The 20,391-nt window shown below is 49.6% G+C and overlaps 1 protein-coding gene across 25 annotated transcripts in view; it reads left to right on the top strand.

The window, feature by feature from the left end:
• ANK1 (ankyrin 1) overlaps positions 1–20,391 on the top strand; it is a 178,441-nt gene that overhangs the window by 136,874 nt on the left and 21,176 nt on the right. For 13 of the 25 annotated variants that reach the window (XM_083629244.1, XM_083629235.1, XM_083629249.1 and 10 more), the window contains 11 exons: positions 373–429; positions 2,658–2,754; positions 3,083–3,311; positions 4,044–4,169; positions 5,627–5,746; positions 6,913–6,997; positions 7,596–7,676; positions 8,921–9,052; positions 11,350–11,496; positions 18,505–18,894; positions 18,990–19,062. In XM_083629244.1, coding sequence (XP_083485370.1) covers positions 373–429; positions 2,658–2,754; positions 3,083–3,311; positions 4,044–4,169; positions 5,627–5,746; positions 6,913–6,997; positions 7,596–7,676; positions 8,921–9,052; positions 11,350–11,496; positions 18,505–18,894; positions 18,990–19,062 — 1,537 coding nt within the window. Of the gene's footprint in view, positions 1–372; positions 430–2,657; positions 2,755–3,082; positions 3,312–4,043; positions 4,170–5,626; positions 5,747–6,912; positions 6,998–7,595; positions 7,677–8,920; positions 9,053–11,349; positions 11,497–18,504; positions 18,902–18,989; positions 19,063–20,391 lie in introns of all 25 variants that reach the window. The other 12 variants (XM_083629227.1, XM_083629228.1, XM_083629250.1 and 9 more) reach the window with 3 other exon arrangements.

Here is a 20,391-nt window from a genome sequence, read left to right as displayed (position 1 = left end):
ATGCATTTTCCCAGCAAGGTATTTATTCTTGTTTTGTACTTGGGAAAATATCCCCCTATCCATTTTTTTTGTAATTATGTATTTTATCATTTCCATGCATAAAGCAGTTTACTATTAACAATGCAAAGTTAACAGCAAAAATTTGCACACCCCAGAATCGAAGCAAACTTTTTAAAATAACTGAGCCAAAAGATTCCTAATCATAATTCTTCCAACACCAAATCTCCACGCCATCAATTTTGGATCAGCCCAGACAAGATCTTAAGTCTGAAATAAAGTGAAGTCACAATGACAGTGCTAAGATTTGCTGGGTTTAAGAACAAGCTTCTACATAAACTATAAAAGGATCCTGTGTTTGTTTCGTTTATTTAGCAGATTCATACCCTACCTTGCAATCAATTGATTCTCAAGGCGACTTACAAGTAACAGGTAATAACGCAAAGAACCCTGAACTCACACATGCCAGGATGACCCAACAGCCTTCAGTTCTGCGGCTGACGGAGGGGGTCAAAGCAAGATTCCCTTCGGCCATCCCAGAGCAGCTGGCAGTTGGAACAGTGTTCTTTCTGGTGGAGTAATGGTTAGAGTGTTGGACTAGCACCTGGGAGCCCAGGTTTCAAATGGCCACTCAGCTGTGAAGCTTGCTGGGTGCCATGGGACCAGTCATACCCTCAGCCTCAGCTACTTCACGGCCGTGGCGTCGCAGGGGGCGGTGCCATGTTGGGGGGGGGGTGACAAGGCACCCCGTGGGCGCAGCTGCGAACAGAGGATCCTGCCACTGTCCGTATGGTGTTTGAGTGGCGCTGGCAGCAAACCGTTACGTACAACGCATGCATGGTGTCGCGCACATGCGCTGTACGTAGTGACGCCGCACATGCACTGTACATAGCAGTTTTCCGCCAGCGCCGCTTGAGCACTTTATGAATGGTGGTGGGATCCCTCCGGTGCCACTACAGCTGCAAGCGGAGGATCCCGCCACCATCTGTACAGCGCTTGGGCGGTGCCAGCAGCAAACCGCTACGTACAATTCATGGGCGGTGTCTCACACATGCGTTGTACGCAGTGACACCGCACATGTGCCCTATGCAGCAACGCAATGCATGCATCGTATGTCGCAGCACAACGCATGCCCCGCCCCGGGTGTCGGTTAGCCTTCGTTTGCCCCTGCTTCACAGGGTTGTTGTGAGGTCAGGTGGGGAGGGGTGGGCTGGGGAGGACGGCACCATGACCTCCTTTGTGGAAACGAACAAATACAGCAAAGCTTCCTGCAGCTGCTGCTTCTCTGACTGGTGCTTGAGATCAGGCCAGTCTTTCCCTGGTGGTTGTCTTTATTTTCATCCTCAGTAACTCAGTGACAGAGCATCTGCTTTGCATGCACATAGTCCCACGTTCCATCCTTGGCATCTCCAGGGAGAGCTGGGAAGGCTCTTGCCACTCTAGGCAGTTTTGAGCTGGTGGGACCAACAGCCGGACTCAGTGGAAGGCAGCTTCCTGTATGCCTGTGATCTCAGGTGAGCAGCAGAGCAGCAGCGAGGAAGGTTGCTTGGTGGTTTGGCAAGAAATTATGCACGGTAGTGAGCAATGGAGGGGGGGTGCCGCTTGGGTGCATCTCTCCATCCCTGTGACTTGCGTAACCTCACGGGGAGGAAGGAACCAGGATGTGCTGGAAGAAGAACCAGTGTGACTGCCTGCATCGCTGGGTGGACTGGAATAAAACGCTGCTGCTGTTACATTTATATCCTCCCTTTTTCTCCAAGGAGCTCAAGGTGGCATATGTGGTTCTCCCCACCCCACCCCGTTAATCCCTACGCCAACCCAGTGAAGGAGCTTGGGCTGAGAGGCAGTGACTGGCCCAAGGTCACCCAGGGAGCTTCATGTCCAAGTGGGAATTTGAGCCCTGGTCTACCAGGTCCTAGGCTGACATTCTAACCATTACACACCATACTGGCTGGAGAGGTGGCATATAAATATATTCCGTAAACATTAGAAATAAATATCAACACAGAGCTCACAGAATATTCTCCAACTGCAGAGCCCCTTTTCTTCAGGACTTTGCAGCTGAAGTCGAAACTGAGCATGCCAGCGGAATGAAACACTGGCTCAGTTCTCCCCCTTCCCCGGTGGTTTCTGCCTTTTCCATTTTAAGTGCTGTGTGAACATTCAAGTGTTGAAAAATTCATCTGTTAACTAGGTTTTTTCCCCTTTTTAATTAATGTACTCAAATGCAAAACTGTGATGTGCACCTGAGGAGGTTCTTGGGGCTAGGGGCCACCAATCAGTGCAGCCAGGCTTCTGCTTAAAGCCTCCCCACCCCTGGCCCCCAGAGCTCAAGTCCAGGGCTGGCTTGGGCCCACTGGGACTGCTGAAGTGGAAGGTAGCCAGGCCAGTGCCAGGCAAACCCAACTTCCTCTAGTTTGTTTCCCATCCTCTTCCTCGGAGTTCTGCAAAGGCAATGCTAGAGGAGCCTGGCAACCGGCGACACATTGGGCTGGTTGGAGAGCAGCGTTAGGTTGGACCTAATGGACCAGCCTTCCCGGCTCAAATCTGGGAAAGTGCATTTTGGACTGAAGGCTGCGAGGGCCCTTCCAGGTCAGTCTGCCTGCTCCAAAAACCTCCTGTGCACACCTGTGTGCTTTCTCCCCACTCTCTTGTCTCAGGAGGAACAGCCCCAGCACAATGGGAGGACATCACAGGGACCACAAAGCTTGTCTATGCCAACGAGTGTGCAAACTTCACCACCAATGTTTCTGCCAGGTGAGCCTGAGGGGCCATTTGGGGGAGTTGCATACATTGCACCTCAAAGTGACAATTAAACTGGCATAGCTTTGGAACATAGAAAAAGGTTAACCAGAGGCAGACCTGTTTAGGGAAGTTTTTAATGTTTGACGTTTTAGCGTGCTTTTAATATTCTGTTGGGAGCTGTCCAGAGTGACTGGGGAAACCCAGCCAGATGGGTGGGGTATAAATAAATTGTTGTTGTTGTTGAAAGTCTGGGAAATAGCTCAGCTTCCTAAATTTCTGGTTACGGCCGGGTGGTGAGCCTGTGGCTTCTTCCATGTGCCCCTTTCCTCTTCCTGCCCAGGTTCTGGCTGGCAGACTGCCCGTGCACAGCCGAAGCCATCCATTTTGCTATGCTGCTTTACAAAGAGCTGGCGGCTGTGCCCTACATGGCCAAGTTCGTGGTGTTTGCCAAAATGAACGAGGGCCGCGAGGGCCGCCTGCGCTGCTACTGCATGACCGACGACAAAGTGGACAAGACGCTTGAGCAGCATGAAAACTTCACTGAAGTGGCACGCAGCCGGGACATTGAGGTAGCTCCCCTGGTACCTGGGGCCCTGCCCTGCTGAAGCTCTTGGCTGAGGGACAGGCCGCCGTCTAGAAGGAGCTTTTAAAGTGCTGTCATAGCCCTTGCCTATTGTTAGTAGCATTAGAATTGTACATTGCAGTGGTTTCCAGACAGTGATTTGTGACCTTGATTCAAATGGTTTGTAGTGTGTCTGCAAAAATGCAATTAAGAGCGGTAGTCTCGTAATCTGGGGAACCGGGTTCGCGTCTCCGCTCCTCCACATGCAGCTGCTGGGTGACCTTGGGCCAGTCACACTTCTTTGAAGTCTCTCAGCCCCACTCACCTCACAGAGTGTTTGTTGTGGGGGAGGAAGGGAAAGGAGAATGTTAGCCGCTTTGAGACTCCTTCGGATAGTGATAAAGAGGGATATCAAATCCAAACTCTTCTTCTTTACAATTGCTACAACAGGCAGAAAAATTATTTAGTGGCCCTCTAAGACCCTCAACAATTTTAAAGGGGTTTGCTGGGGAGGGGGAGTTTAGCTCAAATGCCTCCTTATTGATTGATTGATTGATTGATTGATTGATTGATTGATTGATTTAAAAAACAAGCATGCCAGAGCAAAGTACCTGCCCAACATAGCTTCTAGGATGGCCTTAAACCTGCGCCATGACAGCGTTTCATGATGAGCTGCCATTTCTGGAGGTGGAGCATAACCCTTTCAAAGGCTTGGAGACCTTACTGCCTGTTTCTGCAGGTGGTGGAGGGGATGCCCCTGCACACAGAGCTTTCTGGGAACCTGGTGCCCATCAAGAAAGCCACCCAGCAGCGCAGCTTCCTGTTCCAGTCATTCCGGGAGAACCGCCTGATCATCCCTGTCAAGGTGAGAGGCAAGGGGGTCAGCAGGATGCTTTGGGAGTAAAAGCGCTGGGCTCTGATCGACCAGCCTGCTGCTGCTCTCACTTGTGATGCCACTGAAATTCATCATGATCTGGTTGGCAATCATGTTTTCCCAGCTTGTTTGCTTGTTTGAATTTATATACCACCCTATATACACAGCTCTCAGGGCAGTTCACAGAATAAAATCAGAATATAAAACCACAAAATACACAAAATAAAAACAACAACAACCCAATAACCCCTCCCAAAAAACCCACACTTTAAAAGCTTGTGGTGTCCAGATACAGGGCCCAGGCCTGTTGCTGGATGAAGTGGAGCAGCTGCTTCAGGTGGCAGGAGCTGGAGGGCAGCACACCCACACCTGCTTCCCGCTGCGGAGTGGACAATACCCTCCCATCACCAGCGTGGAAGCACAAGCCAGCGGTCCGTCCTGTCCCTGCAGTGGGGAGCAGGTGCCATCTCCCCCTCAGAGAGGACGTGGCTCCAATACATCACAAGTCCCACATCGCTTTGGCTCAGGACCACACCCCACCTAGTCTTTCTCTCGAGCCCACCTGCAGGTGCATAGGCCAGGAGATGCGTGAGGAACCTGCGTCCGGTTGGTCTTGGTCTCCCCATCTGTTCAGCTCCTTAAGGAACTCTGGAAATTGTAGCTCAGTGAAGGGAGCAAGGTGTGGAGGGGGCCAAAAAAGACATCGCAAGCTTGGAGAAAACTTGTGGAGCACAGTTTCCAAACACTTGTTGAGAAAGCCCATCAGCACTGATCCTGACTCTGAGGAATAGATCACTCCCGTCCATTGTTCTCCTCACTTCCTGGGGTTATAGGGAGCCTTCAGTCCCATTCCTACAACAGCCCCACTGCCTACTGGTCTGTTTCCAGGCAGAACTCAAAAGGGCTGATGATGGCCCATAAATCCCTGTGAGGCTTAGGTCCAAGCTCTCTGAAAAATCACATTCCCCCCTTTTCTCGGTCCTGCCACCCTCACAAGCCCACTTGCATGGACGTGGGAGAGGGCCTTCTTGGTGGCTGCTCTCAGATTGGAACTCCCTCCCGGGAGAAATTAGACAGGCTCCCTCCCTGCTGTCCTGGAGTCCCTTTCTGAGAACAAGGCGGTATAAATAAATAATTGTTATCATGATAATAATTCTCATTCCAGGAGGCTTTTGGGAACTGACTGCATTTAGTGAAAGGGCTGGTACTGTGCTGTTTTTATTGTAATTTGCTGCATGTTTTTAATCTCTCTCTTTCTCTCTTTCTCTCTCTCTCTCTCACACATATTGTTTTAGTTCAATAAATGTATAATTGTTTTTAAATTATTGGGTTTCAAAAAATGTTTTTAGTTGTTTCTGTTTTATTCATAAGCTTCACTGAGTCCTTGTCAGGAAGAAAAGCTGCGTAGTAGTGGTAATTAATAATAATAATAATAATATTGGGGGCAGGTGCGAGACAGCAGCCGGGAAGCCAGCGGCTCCTTGTCCTTCCTCCGCAAAGCCATGAAGTACGAGGAGCTCCAGCATGTCCTCTGCCACCTGAACATCACAATGCCGCCCTGTTCCAAGGTGAGTCCCGCCTGAGCATCTTACTTATTTAGTCGTTAAACGCAGGGCTTTTCCCCCAGGAGGAACTTGCTGGAACTCAGTTCCGGCATCTCTCAGGTGAGTTCTGGTGGCTGTCAGGTGGGCACCATCACCATTGAAAGAGAACAAGGGAGGCGTTTTGGTAAGTTCCAGCCACTCTTTTTCTAGAAAAATAGTACTGATTAAACTTATTAGCCACCTGTCACCCAGAGGGTCTCTAAGCAGCTTACATAAAATATATGTATGCATAAATACATCACCAGATAGAAAAGGTTTGGGGAAAGTCATATAACACATTGTCTAAAGAACTGTTAACAGTTTCACTAATTGCAGCTGGATGGGCCCTAGCACAGTACGGTGGTACCTCTGGTTACGTACTTAATTCGTTCTGGAGGTCTGTTCTTAACCTGAAACTGTTCTTAACCTGAAGCACCACTTTAGCTAATGGGGCCTCCCGCTGCTGCTGCGCGATTTCTGTTCTCATCCTGAAGCAAAGTTCTTAACTCGAGGTACTATTTCTTGGTTAGCGGAGTCTGTAACCTGAAGCGTATGTAACCCGAGGTACCACAGTACGGTAAGGAATTAGACAATCTATCCATGCAATTTTCGTATAAGAACAATTGGTTTGTTACGGTCTCAGAAAAGACAACATTCAGTTTAGTACTGACACAAGGTCAAGCAAAACTGCAAGATTTCAGTGCAGTATGGCAGGGCTTCCTCCAATTTGCCATGTGTCTCTGCTCCTCCCTCTCTCAGTGGCTCCTGGAGGCAGGAAAATCACCAGCCTTTCCAGACCCTCCAAGTGTCCCTATTTTCCAGGGACATCCCTGATTTAGAGAAGCCTTCTGATTTGCTCCCGGAATGTCCCACTTTTCCTTAGGATGTCCCTATTTTCATTGGAGAAATGTTGGAGGGTATGGAGTTATCTGACCCCCGAGCCGTCTGAAGGCAGCCCTGTATAGGGAAGGGTTTTTTGGTGATACATGTTTGATTATGTTTTTATATATGTTGGAAGCTGCTGAGATGCTGGCTGGGGCATCCCAGTCAGATGTGTGGGGTATAAATAGTAAAATTATCATTATGGAATGGGCTGTCCCTATTTTTATCGGACAAATGTTGGAGGTTATGCCTTTCCTTGATGCCCCCAGAGTTCCGGCAGTGAGGAGCGAAGGAGAACGCTGACACCGCTAGCCTTGCGTGAGAGATACAGCCTCCCCAGCGACAGCACCCTGGGTAAGAGTCCTTGGGGCCAGAAGAGTGGGCTTGGCAGGGCAGCTCATAGGTCAGGAAATGGAACTGGGATTCAAGACGGCCTTTTGCCATTAGTCTGAAGGGAGACATTCTGGTGTCTCTTAGTGAGGTGGGATCTGTGCACCCTTTTATCGCTTCAGCTATGTTTCTAGATTTTTATTGGATGTTCTTAACTGGTTTTAATTTGAGACGCTTTCAGTACAACTGAAAAGCAACTGATGATGATGATGATGATCGGAGCTTTCTGCAGGAAGGGTGTTTATATGTTCCTCTGTTTCCTTTGTGGAAAGCTAGCATCCCAGGTGGGTTGGGTGCCAGACTACTTGATGGTAACAGCTTCAGGCAGTATAGAAATTTTAATAGTAGTAGTAGTAGTAGTAGTACTAGTAGTAGAGAAACTGAACAGGATTTGTGACTGAGACCAGGGCAAAGTTGAGTAAGGGACCAATCAGCCTCTTGACCTTGTTAACAACCTGCTAACAACCTGCACAATGCCAGAGACCCCAGCAGTGACCGTGAGTTTTGTGCCCTGTCTTTGCCCAAAACTTACTCTGCTTCCCCCTTCCTCCCCCCGCCCCAGGCTCAGTAAGCAGCACAGAGAAGGACAGAACAGACATGAAGATGGCTGTCATTGCAGAGCATTTGGGCCTCAGTTGGGCTGGTGAGTGACACTGGTGTCCTTGCAAAAAAGGGGTGAAAGGCCCTTCCAGGCGTCCCTTTCATTGTACTTTCATGATTTGTTCTTCTGGAGGCATCGAGGCGCTTATACACAATGCTGCTGCCAATACTGTTTGTGCCTGCAAGTGTTTTGGGGCAGACATACGGCCTCGTTTCCAACTGGCACTTGTTGCGTAACTTCCTGCTGACATCCTGCCATTTTCCATGCCACAAATATTCCCATCTGTTCCCACAACTGACCTCAGACGCTCTGAGTTCCCAGCACTCTGGGCTTGCTGGATGGGAATCTTTCCTGCTATTATCCCACACACTCCCTGTGGTTTTTGTTGTTGTTGTTGTTGTTGCTTTTTTTGTGAACACCCACTTGGCAAAAAAGTCTCCAGAACCCTTGTCTCCCAGCTCGGTCACTGGGATCTTCTGCAGGAGCCTCTTGCTGGTCGTTCCCCAAGTTGGCCAGGCTCATTTGGCAACAGCAAGCACTGAGCCTTCAGTGTCATGGGCCCAGTTGTAGGGAAGACTCTGCCTGGGGAGATTCAGCAGGTGCCTCCTGTGCCAACTTGGAAATGCAGGCTGGAACCGTTTCTGCTCCATTAGCCCTCAGCAATCAGGAGCACATCCTTCCATATCTGATTACAACAGTTGTGTATGGTTTTTCTTGTGTGATTTCGCACATAGTTCTTGTAAACCATTATTATTATTATTATTATTATTATTATTATTAATAATAATAATAATAATAATAATAATAATTTATTACTTGTACCTCACCCATCTGACTGGGTTGCCCCAACCACTCTGGGCAGCATTTTAATATTTTTCTAAATATATAGCTAAACTGCATCAAGTGTGGCATACCCAACAGCAGGGAGGGGTGAGGAACTTCAGGCCTTCCTGTCTGACTCTTGGTGCTGCCCTTGGGCCACACCCCTCACTAGCCCTTGTTTTGCATGCACAGAGTTTTTGGCTGGCTGGGATGTATCCCTGGATTCTGACAACGCCTCTTGCTTGCCTGGAGACAAGGCAGAGAGGAAACCAGCCCCCTGTGCAGCAGAAGAGTCACTTCCATTGCTCTCCCGCCACCCTGGCATGTGGCCCTTGGAAGGTTGCTCTGCATGCTGGCCCTCGGGCTGCAAAAGGTTCACTGCCTTCCTGCTCCCCCCCCCCATGTCTGATGGCTGCTGTGCTTTGTGTCTCTTTCCTGGCCCCGCCACCCCCCACTCCCTCCAGAACTGGCCCGGGAGCTGCAGTTTGGTGTGGATGACATCAATAGGATCCGTGTGGAGAATCCCAACTCCCTTCTGGAGCAGAGCCTGGCCCTGCTGAACCTGTGGACCAGCCGTGGCGGCCAGAGTGCCAACAGTGCGTATTAGCAAGGGGGCTGGGGGCGCATGGGCTTCACCTCTTGCTGTCCTGAAGAGGGAGGCCACACACCACCAGAACTGAGGTTCCCCCGGGGGACTTTCCTTTGCACATGACCACATTCGATACATGGCATTCCTTCACCCTCACCCATCAAAACATTGAATGCATCACACATTGGAGCAGCTGGCCATGCCGGACCCCCCTCAGGCCTGCTCTTTCCTGGTCTGGGCCGGCAGTGAGGGGGGCAATGCTCCTCATTTGTGCATGGCTAGTCTCCCTAAAGGTACATTCTTGGGGAATGTGAGTCTCCTTCTTTGGAGGTCTTTAAGCAGAGGCTTGACAACCATATGTCAGGAGTGCTCTGATGGTGTTTCCTGCTTGGCAGGGGGTTGGACTCAATGGCCCTTGTGGTCTCTTCCAACTCTATGATTCTATGATTTTATGGATCTTCTGCCAGCATTCATTTCCTCCCTGGTTGTGAGGAGGGCTACTTTTTCTTCCTTGAAAAGTACCTAGAGTTGAAAGGAAGTCAAAAGAAGGACAGTCTTTCCTACATCCTCTTCCAGCTCTACATGCTTTTCAAGGCGCAAATTCATTCCACCGGATCCAACTGTTATGTGGACAAGTGAAGCCTGTTTCGTGGAGTTTCATGAAAACACAAATAAACCTTGTGGGATTTGGTGACACTTTCTGCAGTGGAATACAGGCAAGCTATTCAGAACAAAAAGCGAAACTCATTATAAATAGCAACATCACGGAGGAATGCAATATAAGGAAGGGAACCAGGCAAGGATGCCCCTTGTCTCCATTATTTTAGTATTGGAAATCCTGAATAAAAAGAGAAGAGAAGAAGGGAAGATAAGAGGTATAGTGTTGGGGGAAAATCTTATAAACTCAAAGCCTTTGCTGATGACCTGATAAAAATGACAGAGAACCCAAAGGAAAGTCTATTGAGAACACTAGAGTTGATAAATGAATTCGGGAGAGTGGCGGGTTTAAAACTTAACACAAAGAAAATCAAATTATTGGTAAAAAAATATGGATGCACAAGGAAAAAAACGAATTACAAGTTATATGCGGCCTGGAAATTAGCAAAAAAGTGAAATATCTGGGTACATGGTTCACAGCTAAGAATATCAATTTATTCTAGGATAACTATGTTAACACTTGGAAGGAAATCAAAAACAAACTGGAAATTTGGAGCAGGCTAAATATCTCTTTTGGGGGAAGAATTTCCACAATAAAGATGAGCATACTCCCAAAAATGGTTTTCTTGTTTCAGTCCATTCCGGTGATAGGGATGGCAGGCTGCTTCAAAGATTGGCAGAAGGATATATCAAGATTTATCTGGAATGGGGGAAAACCTAGAATTAAACATAAATTATTGATTGATATAAGAGAAAGAGGAGGATATAAGAGAAAGAGGAGGATTTGCACTATCAAATTGTTTAGATCTAGGACAAACATTTGCTGGAAATGCAAGGAGGCTGAAGGCACATGAATCCACATGTGGTGGAACTGTAAAAAGATTAGATAGTTCTGGGAAATGATTTATAGCGAGCTGAAGAAAATGTTCAAATGTTCCTTCCCTAAAAAGCCGGAAACCTTCCTGCTAGGAATTATGTGTAATGAAATTCCAAAAAAGTTTAGGAGAGTCTTTATGTATGTTACAATTGCTGCCAGAATGTTAATTGTAAAAGGCTGGAATGGAGAAGATATCCCATTCAAATCAGACTGGCAAAATAAACTGAGAGAGTATGCTGAACTAACGAGACTATCAGCAAGGTTACGAGACGTTACAGATGAAAAATTTAACAGAGTGTGGGACATATATAGTGTTTGTGTAAAGGAACATTGTCAAAATATTAATCCGTTGGCAGGTATTGACTGAACTTCTGTGGGTGAATAGGATAATATAATACTTAAAGTAAGCCAAACAATGTGGAGAAAATAAAGTGAAGTGTGCATCCAAGAAATATAATCTGGGAATATAATGGAAGATGGGAGGTCACATTGAAATCAATTGCAAAATGGTGTAAAAAGCAAATAACTGAGGAACGAACGACTGTATTTTTTTTTTTACTTTTTATGCTGTCTTCAACATCTAATGATCATTTTTGTTATACAATTTTCAATTAATAAAGCATGGGGGGAGGGGAGAAAAGAAGAAGAAGAAGAAGCCTGCAGGTGCTGGACAACCTGTTCCTGCTGCATTCCATGATAGATGGTTGCAAAAATGAATCCCCTGCTGTCACGTCTGGCTGATATGTCTCCTTCCTCTTCTCCTTTGGCAGTGGAAAACCTGTACACGGCTCTGCGCAACATAGACCGCAGTGAGATCATCAACATGCTGGAAGGCTCCTCCCGGCAAAGTCGTAGCCTGAAGGGAGACAAACGCTACTCCAATCGGGATTACTCCCTGTCGCCCTCCCAGATGAATGGTGAGTGCCGGCCCAGATCCTGCCGCACCAGATCCTTGCCTGGTGTCTCTTGTGAACCCGGAGTCATGTGCCCAGGCTAGGCTTGCGCAGGTCTTTTCAGTGTGACTGCCCCTCCCTCCCCCCTCCCTCTGGATTTCTGCTGCCCCCTTCAGCCCATTTTGTGGTCCCTGAGATCAACCAGCTACCTGCCTGCTAAAAACCCCTCCTGGCTGGCAGCTTCCTTCCCCTTTGGCCTCAGCTAGAACCAGCCAACTCTAAGCTCACACCCTGGTGGGGTGGAATAAATCCACAGACCCCCAGGGAATGCCGTGGGGGGATCAGGTGCTGGGGCACGCTGGGTGGCTTTGGGCAAGGGAGGCAAGAGCATAGCTGTGAGGGCCAGCGAGGGCCACAGCCAGGTGTTAAAGAACAGTTGGGAGTGAGGACACATCCACATTCCCACTGGTCTCCTAGTTTTCAGTTTGCCCCACCTCTTTCCTTGGGAAAACCCAGTCTTTATCACTGAAGCAGAACAAACACCCATCCATGGGAAACCCATTCAGTGAGGAGGAGGAGCTTTTCCTGGGGGGAAGCAGCGAGACAAGCAGAAGGGTGGACGAGCCCAGGGTCCTGGAGTCCAAGGGGCAAAGTGGCTGTGGTGCCATGTGCCCCGCTGCATACAGAGGGCGCTGGTGGTCCATAAAGTGAATAGCGGGGGGGGGGGGTCCAGACTGGGACCCTGGCATTAGGAAGCGGCTTTTGCAGAAAGATAGGCGGTAGGAATGCAGACTTGTGGCGATGCAGGGGGGAGGGGTAAGGAGCACACCTTCTGTGGTGCACAGAGATAGGAAAACCTGCGTAGATCCAGAGAGAGGCTGCCCTGAGAGAGGGAATCTGAGGTTGGTGCAGAGAGAGAAAGAGGCCCTGCAATGGTGCAGCTCAAATGGCCTCTAGGGATCAGGCCTTGGGTTGGCGCAAGGTGTGCCTGGAGATGGGTGCAGAGAGGTTCTGGGCTTTGAAGCCTGGACCCTGGGCTCCAGCTATCAGTTAGATGCATTGCGGATCAGGAAGAGGGTGTGGGCTGGTGTGGCTTAGTGGGCCCTGGGAGCCAGATCAGCAGCCAACCCTGTGGTCAAGAGTGCTGCGCACGGGGGTTCAGAGGTGTGCGCGCTCATTTCCTCCCCCCCTCCCCATCCCAGTTCAATCTGCGTGCTTCCACATGCTATCAGCCTGAGTTGGCTGGCCAGTTGGCGCCTATCCTGACCGTTGTCCTCCGTCCTGGTCCTGACCTCTCTCCTCTTCCTCCTTTTTCTCCTCCACTGCCTGTCTCCACTGTTTCTCTCTCTTTCTCTCTCTCTCATTTGACCTGAGCCGTCCGTCCGAGAGCTTTTGCCCTGCTGATGAATGCATGCTGTGCCTGGCCGGACCTGGCAGCCATGCCAGGCTGAATGTTGCCACTTTGCCCTTTGCTGCTACCCACCCTCCCTTCCTGGCTTCCCTTCCTTGCCCAACGGCTGCTAGCAGAGCCTGGGGAAATGGGAAGGGCTTCCCTTCAGCCTGCTGATCCCAAAGCCCCCCTGGGCCGCTTGACTCTCCCAAAGGTCAACCCCCCACCCCACCCCCGCACGGCTGAGCAGGCAAAGTCCAGCCGCAGCAACTGTGGAAAAGCTGCATGGAGCAAGAGTCCCCCTCACACACACGGCACACCTGCAGGAGGCCTTTGCTCCCCTGATTGCTCCCCTGGTGAAGCAATTGCTCTTTATCCATAATTACACAGCACTATCAATAAGCAACATGGTGCTTTATAGAGCTTCGCTAATAAACAGGTCTTGGTCCCCAAGGAACTTGCAGCCTAAATGTCAATAGTGGGGGAGGCAAAGAAGAGAACAGGGTGGGAGATCAGTCTGGCAAGGAGTGAACATGAGCAGATTAAAGCTACAAGGGCTCTTCAGAATCCAAAAACTCACCTTTCCTAGGAAGTCTCAGAGTAAGCCCTTTAATCCTCATGCCCAACTGTAGCCAGGTGTAAGTAAGGGGGGCTACAAATTCTCTCCAGCATCCCTGGTTCTCCTTGACTCCTCCCTTCCCTGCTGAGATACACTGAGGTGCGTCTCACACTTTTCCCAGGCTTCTTGCCAGCTGCTGTGGCCCAGATGCCCACTGCGGGTGCCTCTGTCCCTCTTGCAAAATTGCAGCAGGTGGGTGGTTCATTCCTTGGCTGTCTGAAATCTGGTGGGGGCATCTGGGAGCAGCAGCTGCCCAAGGGCTGCCCAAGGTCAAGAGCAGCTGTAGGGAGCCAGTGGAAACTCTGGGTGCATTGTACTAGGATATGCATTTCTTGCACATTCCTTGGTTGGAAAACAGCCTTGGTAAAATAAGAGAGGTGTCCATTTCAGAGAATGCTTCTGTCTCCATTCCCATATTGTTTTGGAAATGGAATTTCTCCTCATCCTTCGTGGGTTTTGTGCACTGTGTGATTTTGGAGCAAACCTTCCCATTTTGGCTCAGCGAACCCATGCATGCTTAAGATGAAACTGCAGAGGCACCAGCTTCCAAAGGAGAAGAGGGGGCAACATAATGCGGTGCATGATGTCGCACGTGTGACATCAGGACATCGGAGGAGCCGGGGTGGAGCCAAGTGCGGCAGCACCTTCAATGGCCACCGGCCAGGGGCTGCTTCCTCGCTCCTTCCCCTCCACTGCAGGACGAGGAGTTGGCCACTGAAGCCTCACCATCTGTAGCCTCCTCTGCCACTTTTGAACATAGGGGAAACCCCTCCCAAAAAACATTGGGCCCCTAGGAGATGGGGTCCTTTTCACAGACCAAGCTGCCCATGTACTTCTGTACTTCTGAGGTGGCCCAAGAGCTCTTTCTTCCCTTCAACCCTTTAAATGCTTTGAGCTGGAGAAGGGAGCGTGTCAGTGCCCGCTGGGTGCAAATGAGCCAGCAGAAGGCCGGCACGTTGTATTTATTTACTCCATAAAATGGATGTACCACTGGGTTTTAAGGGGGGGGGACTTAAAGCAGTTTTTAAAAAAAGCAATTCAATTTTAAATAGAAACAGTTTAAAACAGGTATCATTAGAAATTTTTCAAAATCATTAAAATCATTCAAAAGATGATTAAAATCAACAGTAGCTAAAAATGCAGCTTCTACAGGTCTGGACAGGGTTGCAGAAGCAGAAAGGTTTTTAGCAGGCGCTGAAAATAATATGGCAAAAGTGTCTGCCTGATGTCAATAGGCAGGGAGTTCCAAAGTTTGGATGCTGCCAGATCAAAATATAGATGTCTTATGAATGCTGGACAGTGTGACTCCTTTTGATGCCTGAACAGGAAAATTCAAATCATCAAATTGTAGAGTTGGAAGGGACCACAAGGGTCATCTAGTCTAACCCTCTGCAATGCAGGGATCTTTTGCCCAACGTAGAGCTCAAACCATGACCCTGAGTTTAAGACGGAGCCATCCATGACACCCACCTCCAGGCACATATATTTAAGGCACATGGGGCACAACTTACTGGGAATTTCCCTGCCGCATGCCCCATAGGAGCTGTGCCCCACAGATCCAGTTGCCTCCCCCTCTGCCACCTTTTGCAGCACTGAGTGACAGCAGGACCCCAAAAGAACAGCACCAAAAGTACTGTGGCAAAGAGGACTCTAGTCCACGGAAGCCTAGAAGAGCCCATGTGGTGTTCTGCAGCTGCTTCAGCACACCTTAATTAAGGGGGGAATCTTTAAAATGCCCCAAAACTCTTCGTTGGCTTTGGGCTTTGGGCTACAGTGGAACATGTGAGCCAAAGCACCCTGTTTTCGGAGCTGGTAATTTTGCACTTGGGGACCTGATCCCGGAAGCCTCTCCTGTCTGTGCACTTACGTTCAGAGCCATAGGCAACCTGGCTTAGCAGCACTCGTCCCGCCGAGTCCTTCTTCTTTCCGAGTGCAAAGTGTGGGTTGGAGCAAGGCTCCCTTTGGCTGAGCCTTGAGCCTTCTTGGGAACATGTGGGAGAGTCGCTCTCCTCCACACCAAATTCCCAGAGAGAGAGAGGCATTGCAGGTGAAGCTGCTTTGAACCAACAGCAAAGGGGCAAGAGTATAATTAGAGTACCTAAGATCTTCAGGGAATGCTTTTGAGTTGCTTAGATTCTTTACAGCCGTTCTCCCCGATCCCTGAAGTTGCAGCTGGTTGCAGCCAGTGGCGTAGCGTGGGTTGTCAGCCCCCGGGGCAAGGCAAGTAATTTGCGCCCTCTAACCCGTGGATTTGTGCCCCCTAACCCGTGGATTTGCCCTAACCCCCAGATGTTGCGCCCAGTGCGGCCGGCCCCCCCTGCACCCCCCACGCTACGCCACTGGTTGCAGCTACTCGGTGTTGAGAGAAGTTCCTTTTGCATATGGTCAGAGGCATATTTTCTCTACCTTTGAGCCCCAGTCTCAAAAACCTGGTTCCCTCTCTGGCTTAAATGACAGTCATTTTGAAGAGAAATGAAAGTGAGGTTTGAAAGAGACTCTGCTTCCCACAGCATTTACACACATTTTATTTTGTCTGGCTGCTGCCTCTGATCAAACAGGTATTTAAACAATACCCAAACACTCATGTGGAGCTAAGTCAGTTAGTGGCATATTTGTTCCACAGTGCTTGACTGTTAAACTAGGCTGAGAACTGTAGCACTGAGAGGGGAAGATGACCCTGCTAATAACTCTCGGCTCCTTTAGCAAACTACAGCTCCCAGAATTATTTGAAGGAAGCCATGGCTGTTTAATGTGGTTGGTATCATAGTGCTTTCATAGAATCATGGAATCGTAGAGTTGGAAGGGACCCTGGGGGTCATCTAGTTCAACCGCCTGCAATGCAGGGATCTCAGCTGAAGCATCCATGTCAGATGGCCATCCAGCCTCTGCTTGTAAACCTCCAAGGAAGGAGAGCCCGCAACCTTCCGAGGGAGACCGTTCCACTGTTGAACAGCTCTTACTGTCAGAAAGTTCCTCCTGGAGTTTAGTTGGGATCTCCTTTCTTCTAACTTGAAGCCATAGGTTTGAGTCCTCCCCTCCAGAGCGGGAGAAAACAAGCTTTCAGTGTATGGTATGAATGTGGCCTTAGTTGCACAACAGATTGTGCAATTTGTGGCACAGCAGGCTTCTGCTAGTGCAACTGTTGTCTTGAGTTCCTGTGTTGTGCAATATTAAAACTGACTCTTCCGCTTGTGCAAAAGACCTTGTGCTGGTGGACAGAGGTCACTGGATAGAACCCTCAGTTTCCAGATGCAGGAGTGGGATAAATGTGTTCTCCTCTTTCAAATCACCTCCAACTCCCCCAAAGGGCAATTGTCCGTCTTCAGCTGTCTCTTCATACCCATGGCCAAGATGGTGCTCTCTCTCATTCCATGTAGCCAAGCTTATTAAACTGACCGCTGAATCTTGCCACAACACTGGGGTTTGGACAGCAGCTTTCTCTGCATTTGAGGGGAGGGAGTTAGCATAGGGCTAGGGCTGCCATATTTCAAACAGTGAAAAGGTTTTAGCTTTTCTCTCTTTTTTTGAACATCGGCAAAAATGGCACTGCCGGCATGGTCTGCCATACGTCTGGATTTTCCAGGACCTTTTACTGATTTCCACCAGTACACCATGGGACTCTCTCACACATTCCATTCTCCCTCACTTGGTTTAATAGTAGGGCCGGCCCTGATTCCATCTGCCTTATAGGGCGAGGCCAGTTCTTTGAAGCTGTGGGTTCTTGGAAAGGAGTGAGGGCCTCCCTTCACTTTCTGTGAACAGGAGAGAATCAAAAACCAAATGAAAGAAAACAGCTTTCAGTGAAACAAAACATATAGATAATCCCTAAGTCTTTAATATTAAAATGAAATTTTTTAGTAGACCAGCACATTTCAAGTCAAAAAACTATGCTTTGGAGAGTGACAGAAAGTGAAAGCAGTTCAAAAAATGAACAAAGGATTGTTTTCTATTTCATTGTTGCCTCTCATATATAAAGGCAATCAATATGTTTGATATATATAAAATAGGAGGGCATGTTGAGGTGCTACATTCTGGACTCTTTATGTTACTATTAAAGACTTGAAGGGAGTTTTCGTACATAAGGCATCAAGGTTTGATGTTTAATTGTGTTTTTAATATCCCATTGGAAGTCGCCCAGAGTGGCTGGGGAGGCCTGGCCAGATGGGCAGGGTTTAAGTAATAAATTATTATTATATTATCATTACAAGATGTTTTGTCTTGTTTTGTTTCTAACTTCTGCTGAAATAGAATTTATAATGCAATTGCACAAAAAGGCTTGTTTGAGTTACAAGTCCCTCTCCTGATCTTCATGTTTGATACTGATGACTAATCAGTCATTTGCGAAAACTGAGTGAAGGAGAGAGAAAGGCATCAGTGCTACTTGAGCCTTATGTACGGTAGTGCTTGGCTTGGTGACATTTGTTTCCTGATCAGGTTTTCTTTTTAACACTCCCCACTGCCCCATTTCCGCTCTCCTTTACGCCCGACAAGGGACCCTACATTATTCTCTGGGAAACCAGTGCTAGGGGGACACCCCAGGAGGCAGCTGAGGGCAAGGGCTCCAGGGCCCACCAGAAACACGGCACGGGGCAGGGCAGGGCAGGGAACCTTTGGCCTGCCCAGCGAAGCTGGACTCCAACTCCCATCAGTCCCAGCCAACATCATGGCCAGAAGTCCAGGACAATGGGAGTTGTAGCTCAGCAACATCTGGGAAGCTACAGGTTAGCTGCCCTGGCGTCGGTAAAGACACGGGGCCTTTGCTTCCCGTTTCCATTTGAAATCTGCCATTTGGGTGGCAGCCCATCTTTGGGGGCGCTCTCTCCACCTGCCCACCCCCAATGGTTTAGTTGGCTTTGCTCACCGCCCCAATGGCTGCATTCTCTTGGACCGATGCGCGTTGGGATGGAGACCTTTTGGCGCACAAAGTGTGCACCCCCCCTGCGTGCCCCGACGGCCAGAGGTTGCGTGTCCTGCCCTGCGCCCTGCAGCACCTTAGCCTGTCGACCTCTGTCTGCCCATGCAGGTTATGCTTCGCTGCAGGACGAGCTGCTCTCCCCCGCCTCCCTGCATTACTCACTGCCTTCCCCGCTGCGCGCTGACCAGTACTGGAGCGAGGTGGCCGTCATGGATGCCGTCCCCATGGCCGCCAGCGAGCAGGACGCCCTCATGGAGATGTCCGACATGCAGGTGTGGTCCTCGGGGCTGACGCCCTCGCTGGTGACTGCCGAAGACTCCTCGCTGGAGTGCAGCAAGGCCGAGGACTCGGACGCCACGAGCGAAGGCCGGTTCCCGGGGCAGCTCCTGGAGGACGCGCATGGCCCCGACCCGCTGGGCTCCATGGACCTGGTGGAGGACGACACAGTGGACTCAGACGCCATGAATGGCCTGATGGACATGCTAGAGCAGGAGGAAGGTCAGAGGTCAGAGGGGAGGAGGCCAGACGGCGAGCGCCAGGGGGGCCTCTGGGTGGGAAGCCGGGTTCCCACAGTAAAGTCTCTCTTGTTTCAGGCCAGCAGAGGGTGCAGGCCCGCATCACCGAGTCGCCTACTGTCAGTCGGGTCATCGACAAGGGCAAAGAGAGGTAACGCACTCCCCGCTTGCAGGGATGCCAGCCATGGGGAATGTCCCATGTGAGTCTCTGGAGGCAGCAGCAGGATGGATGGCAGCCAAGAGACTGAGGTTGAACGTTTCTGGGGGACAGGGGGCAGGTTGGTGTGGGGGACTCCCTGGTCCTAAATGGGGTAACTGTGCCCCTGAAGGATCAAGTGCACATTCTGACAGTCATTTTGGACTCACAGCTGTCCATGGAGGTGCAGGTCAATTCTGTGTCCAGGGCAGCTGTCTGCCAGCTCCATCTGGTATGCAGGCTGAGATCCTACATGCCCACAGACTGTCACCAGAGTGGTTCATTCTCTGGCTATCTCCCACTTAGACTACTGCAATGCACTCTACATGGGGCTACCTTTGAAGGTGACTCAGAAGCTACAACTAATCCAGAATGTGGCAGCTAAACTGGTGACTGGGAGTTGCCATCGGGACCATATAACAGTGGTCCTAAAGGAGCTATACTGGCTCCCAGTATGTTTCTCAGCACAGTTCAAACTGTTGGTGCTGACCTTTAAAGCCCTAAACAGCCTTGGCCCTGTATACCTGAAGGAGCATCTCCACCCCCTTCACTCAGGCCGGACACACTGAGGTCCAGCCCTGAGGGCCTTCTGGCAGTTCTCTCATTGCGAGAAATGAGGTTACAGAGAACCAGGCAGAGGGCCTTCTCGGTAGTGGCGCCTGCCCTGTAGAACAGCCTTCCTTCAGATGTCATGGAGATAAACAACTATTTGACTTTTAGAAGACATCTGAAAACAGCCCTGTATTGGCTGTATTTTTAATGATTGATGTTTAATTATGCTTTTTTATGTGTTGGAAGCTGTTAAGAGTGGCGGGGGCAACCCTGTCACATGGGCTGGATACAAATAATAAATGTATTGTTTTTTATTATTTTCTTGTCTCTAGCTCAGTGTTGCATGCCTTGCATGTAGGTGACCCTAGGTTCAATTACCTGTATCTCCCCTCAAGACACACCTCGCCTAACACAGGAAAGGCCTGGAGATCTGCTGCCATTCAGAAGAGACCAGAGGCTGTTAGATCCATGGGCACCACTGGATTTTTGAACTTTACTCTGGGTGCCAACCCATCTGGTCACTCCTTTGCTAACAGGAACCCATTGGGTGCCAGCTGAAATCTCCAGGCTAGTTTGAAAAGCCCCCTGCATAGAGAGCATTGCAGCAGTCACTCCAAGCAAGGGGTTACTAGGATATGAGAGACAGGAGTCACCCCTCTGTTCTGCAGATTATTTGTCCTTTACTGGGTGCGTGCATTGGGGGGCAGGCTCAGGAATGGGGTTCATTCTGCA

This window comes from Podarcis filfolensis, assembly GCF_964270895.1.
Source record: "Podarcis filfolensis genome assembly, chromosome: 8".
Taxonomy (NCBI): Eukaryota; Metazoa; Chordata; class Lepidosauria; order Squamata; family Lacertidae; genus Podarcis; species Podarcis filfolensis.
This window is presented reverse-complemented; position numbering and strand designations above follow the sequence as displayed.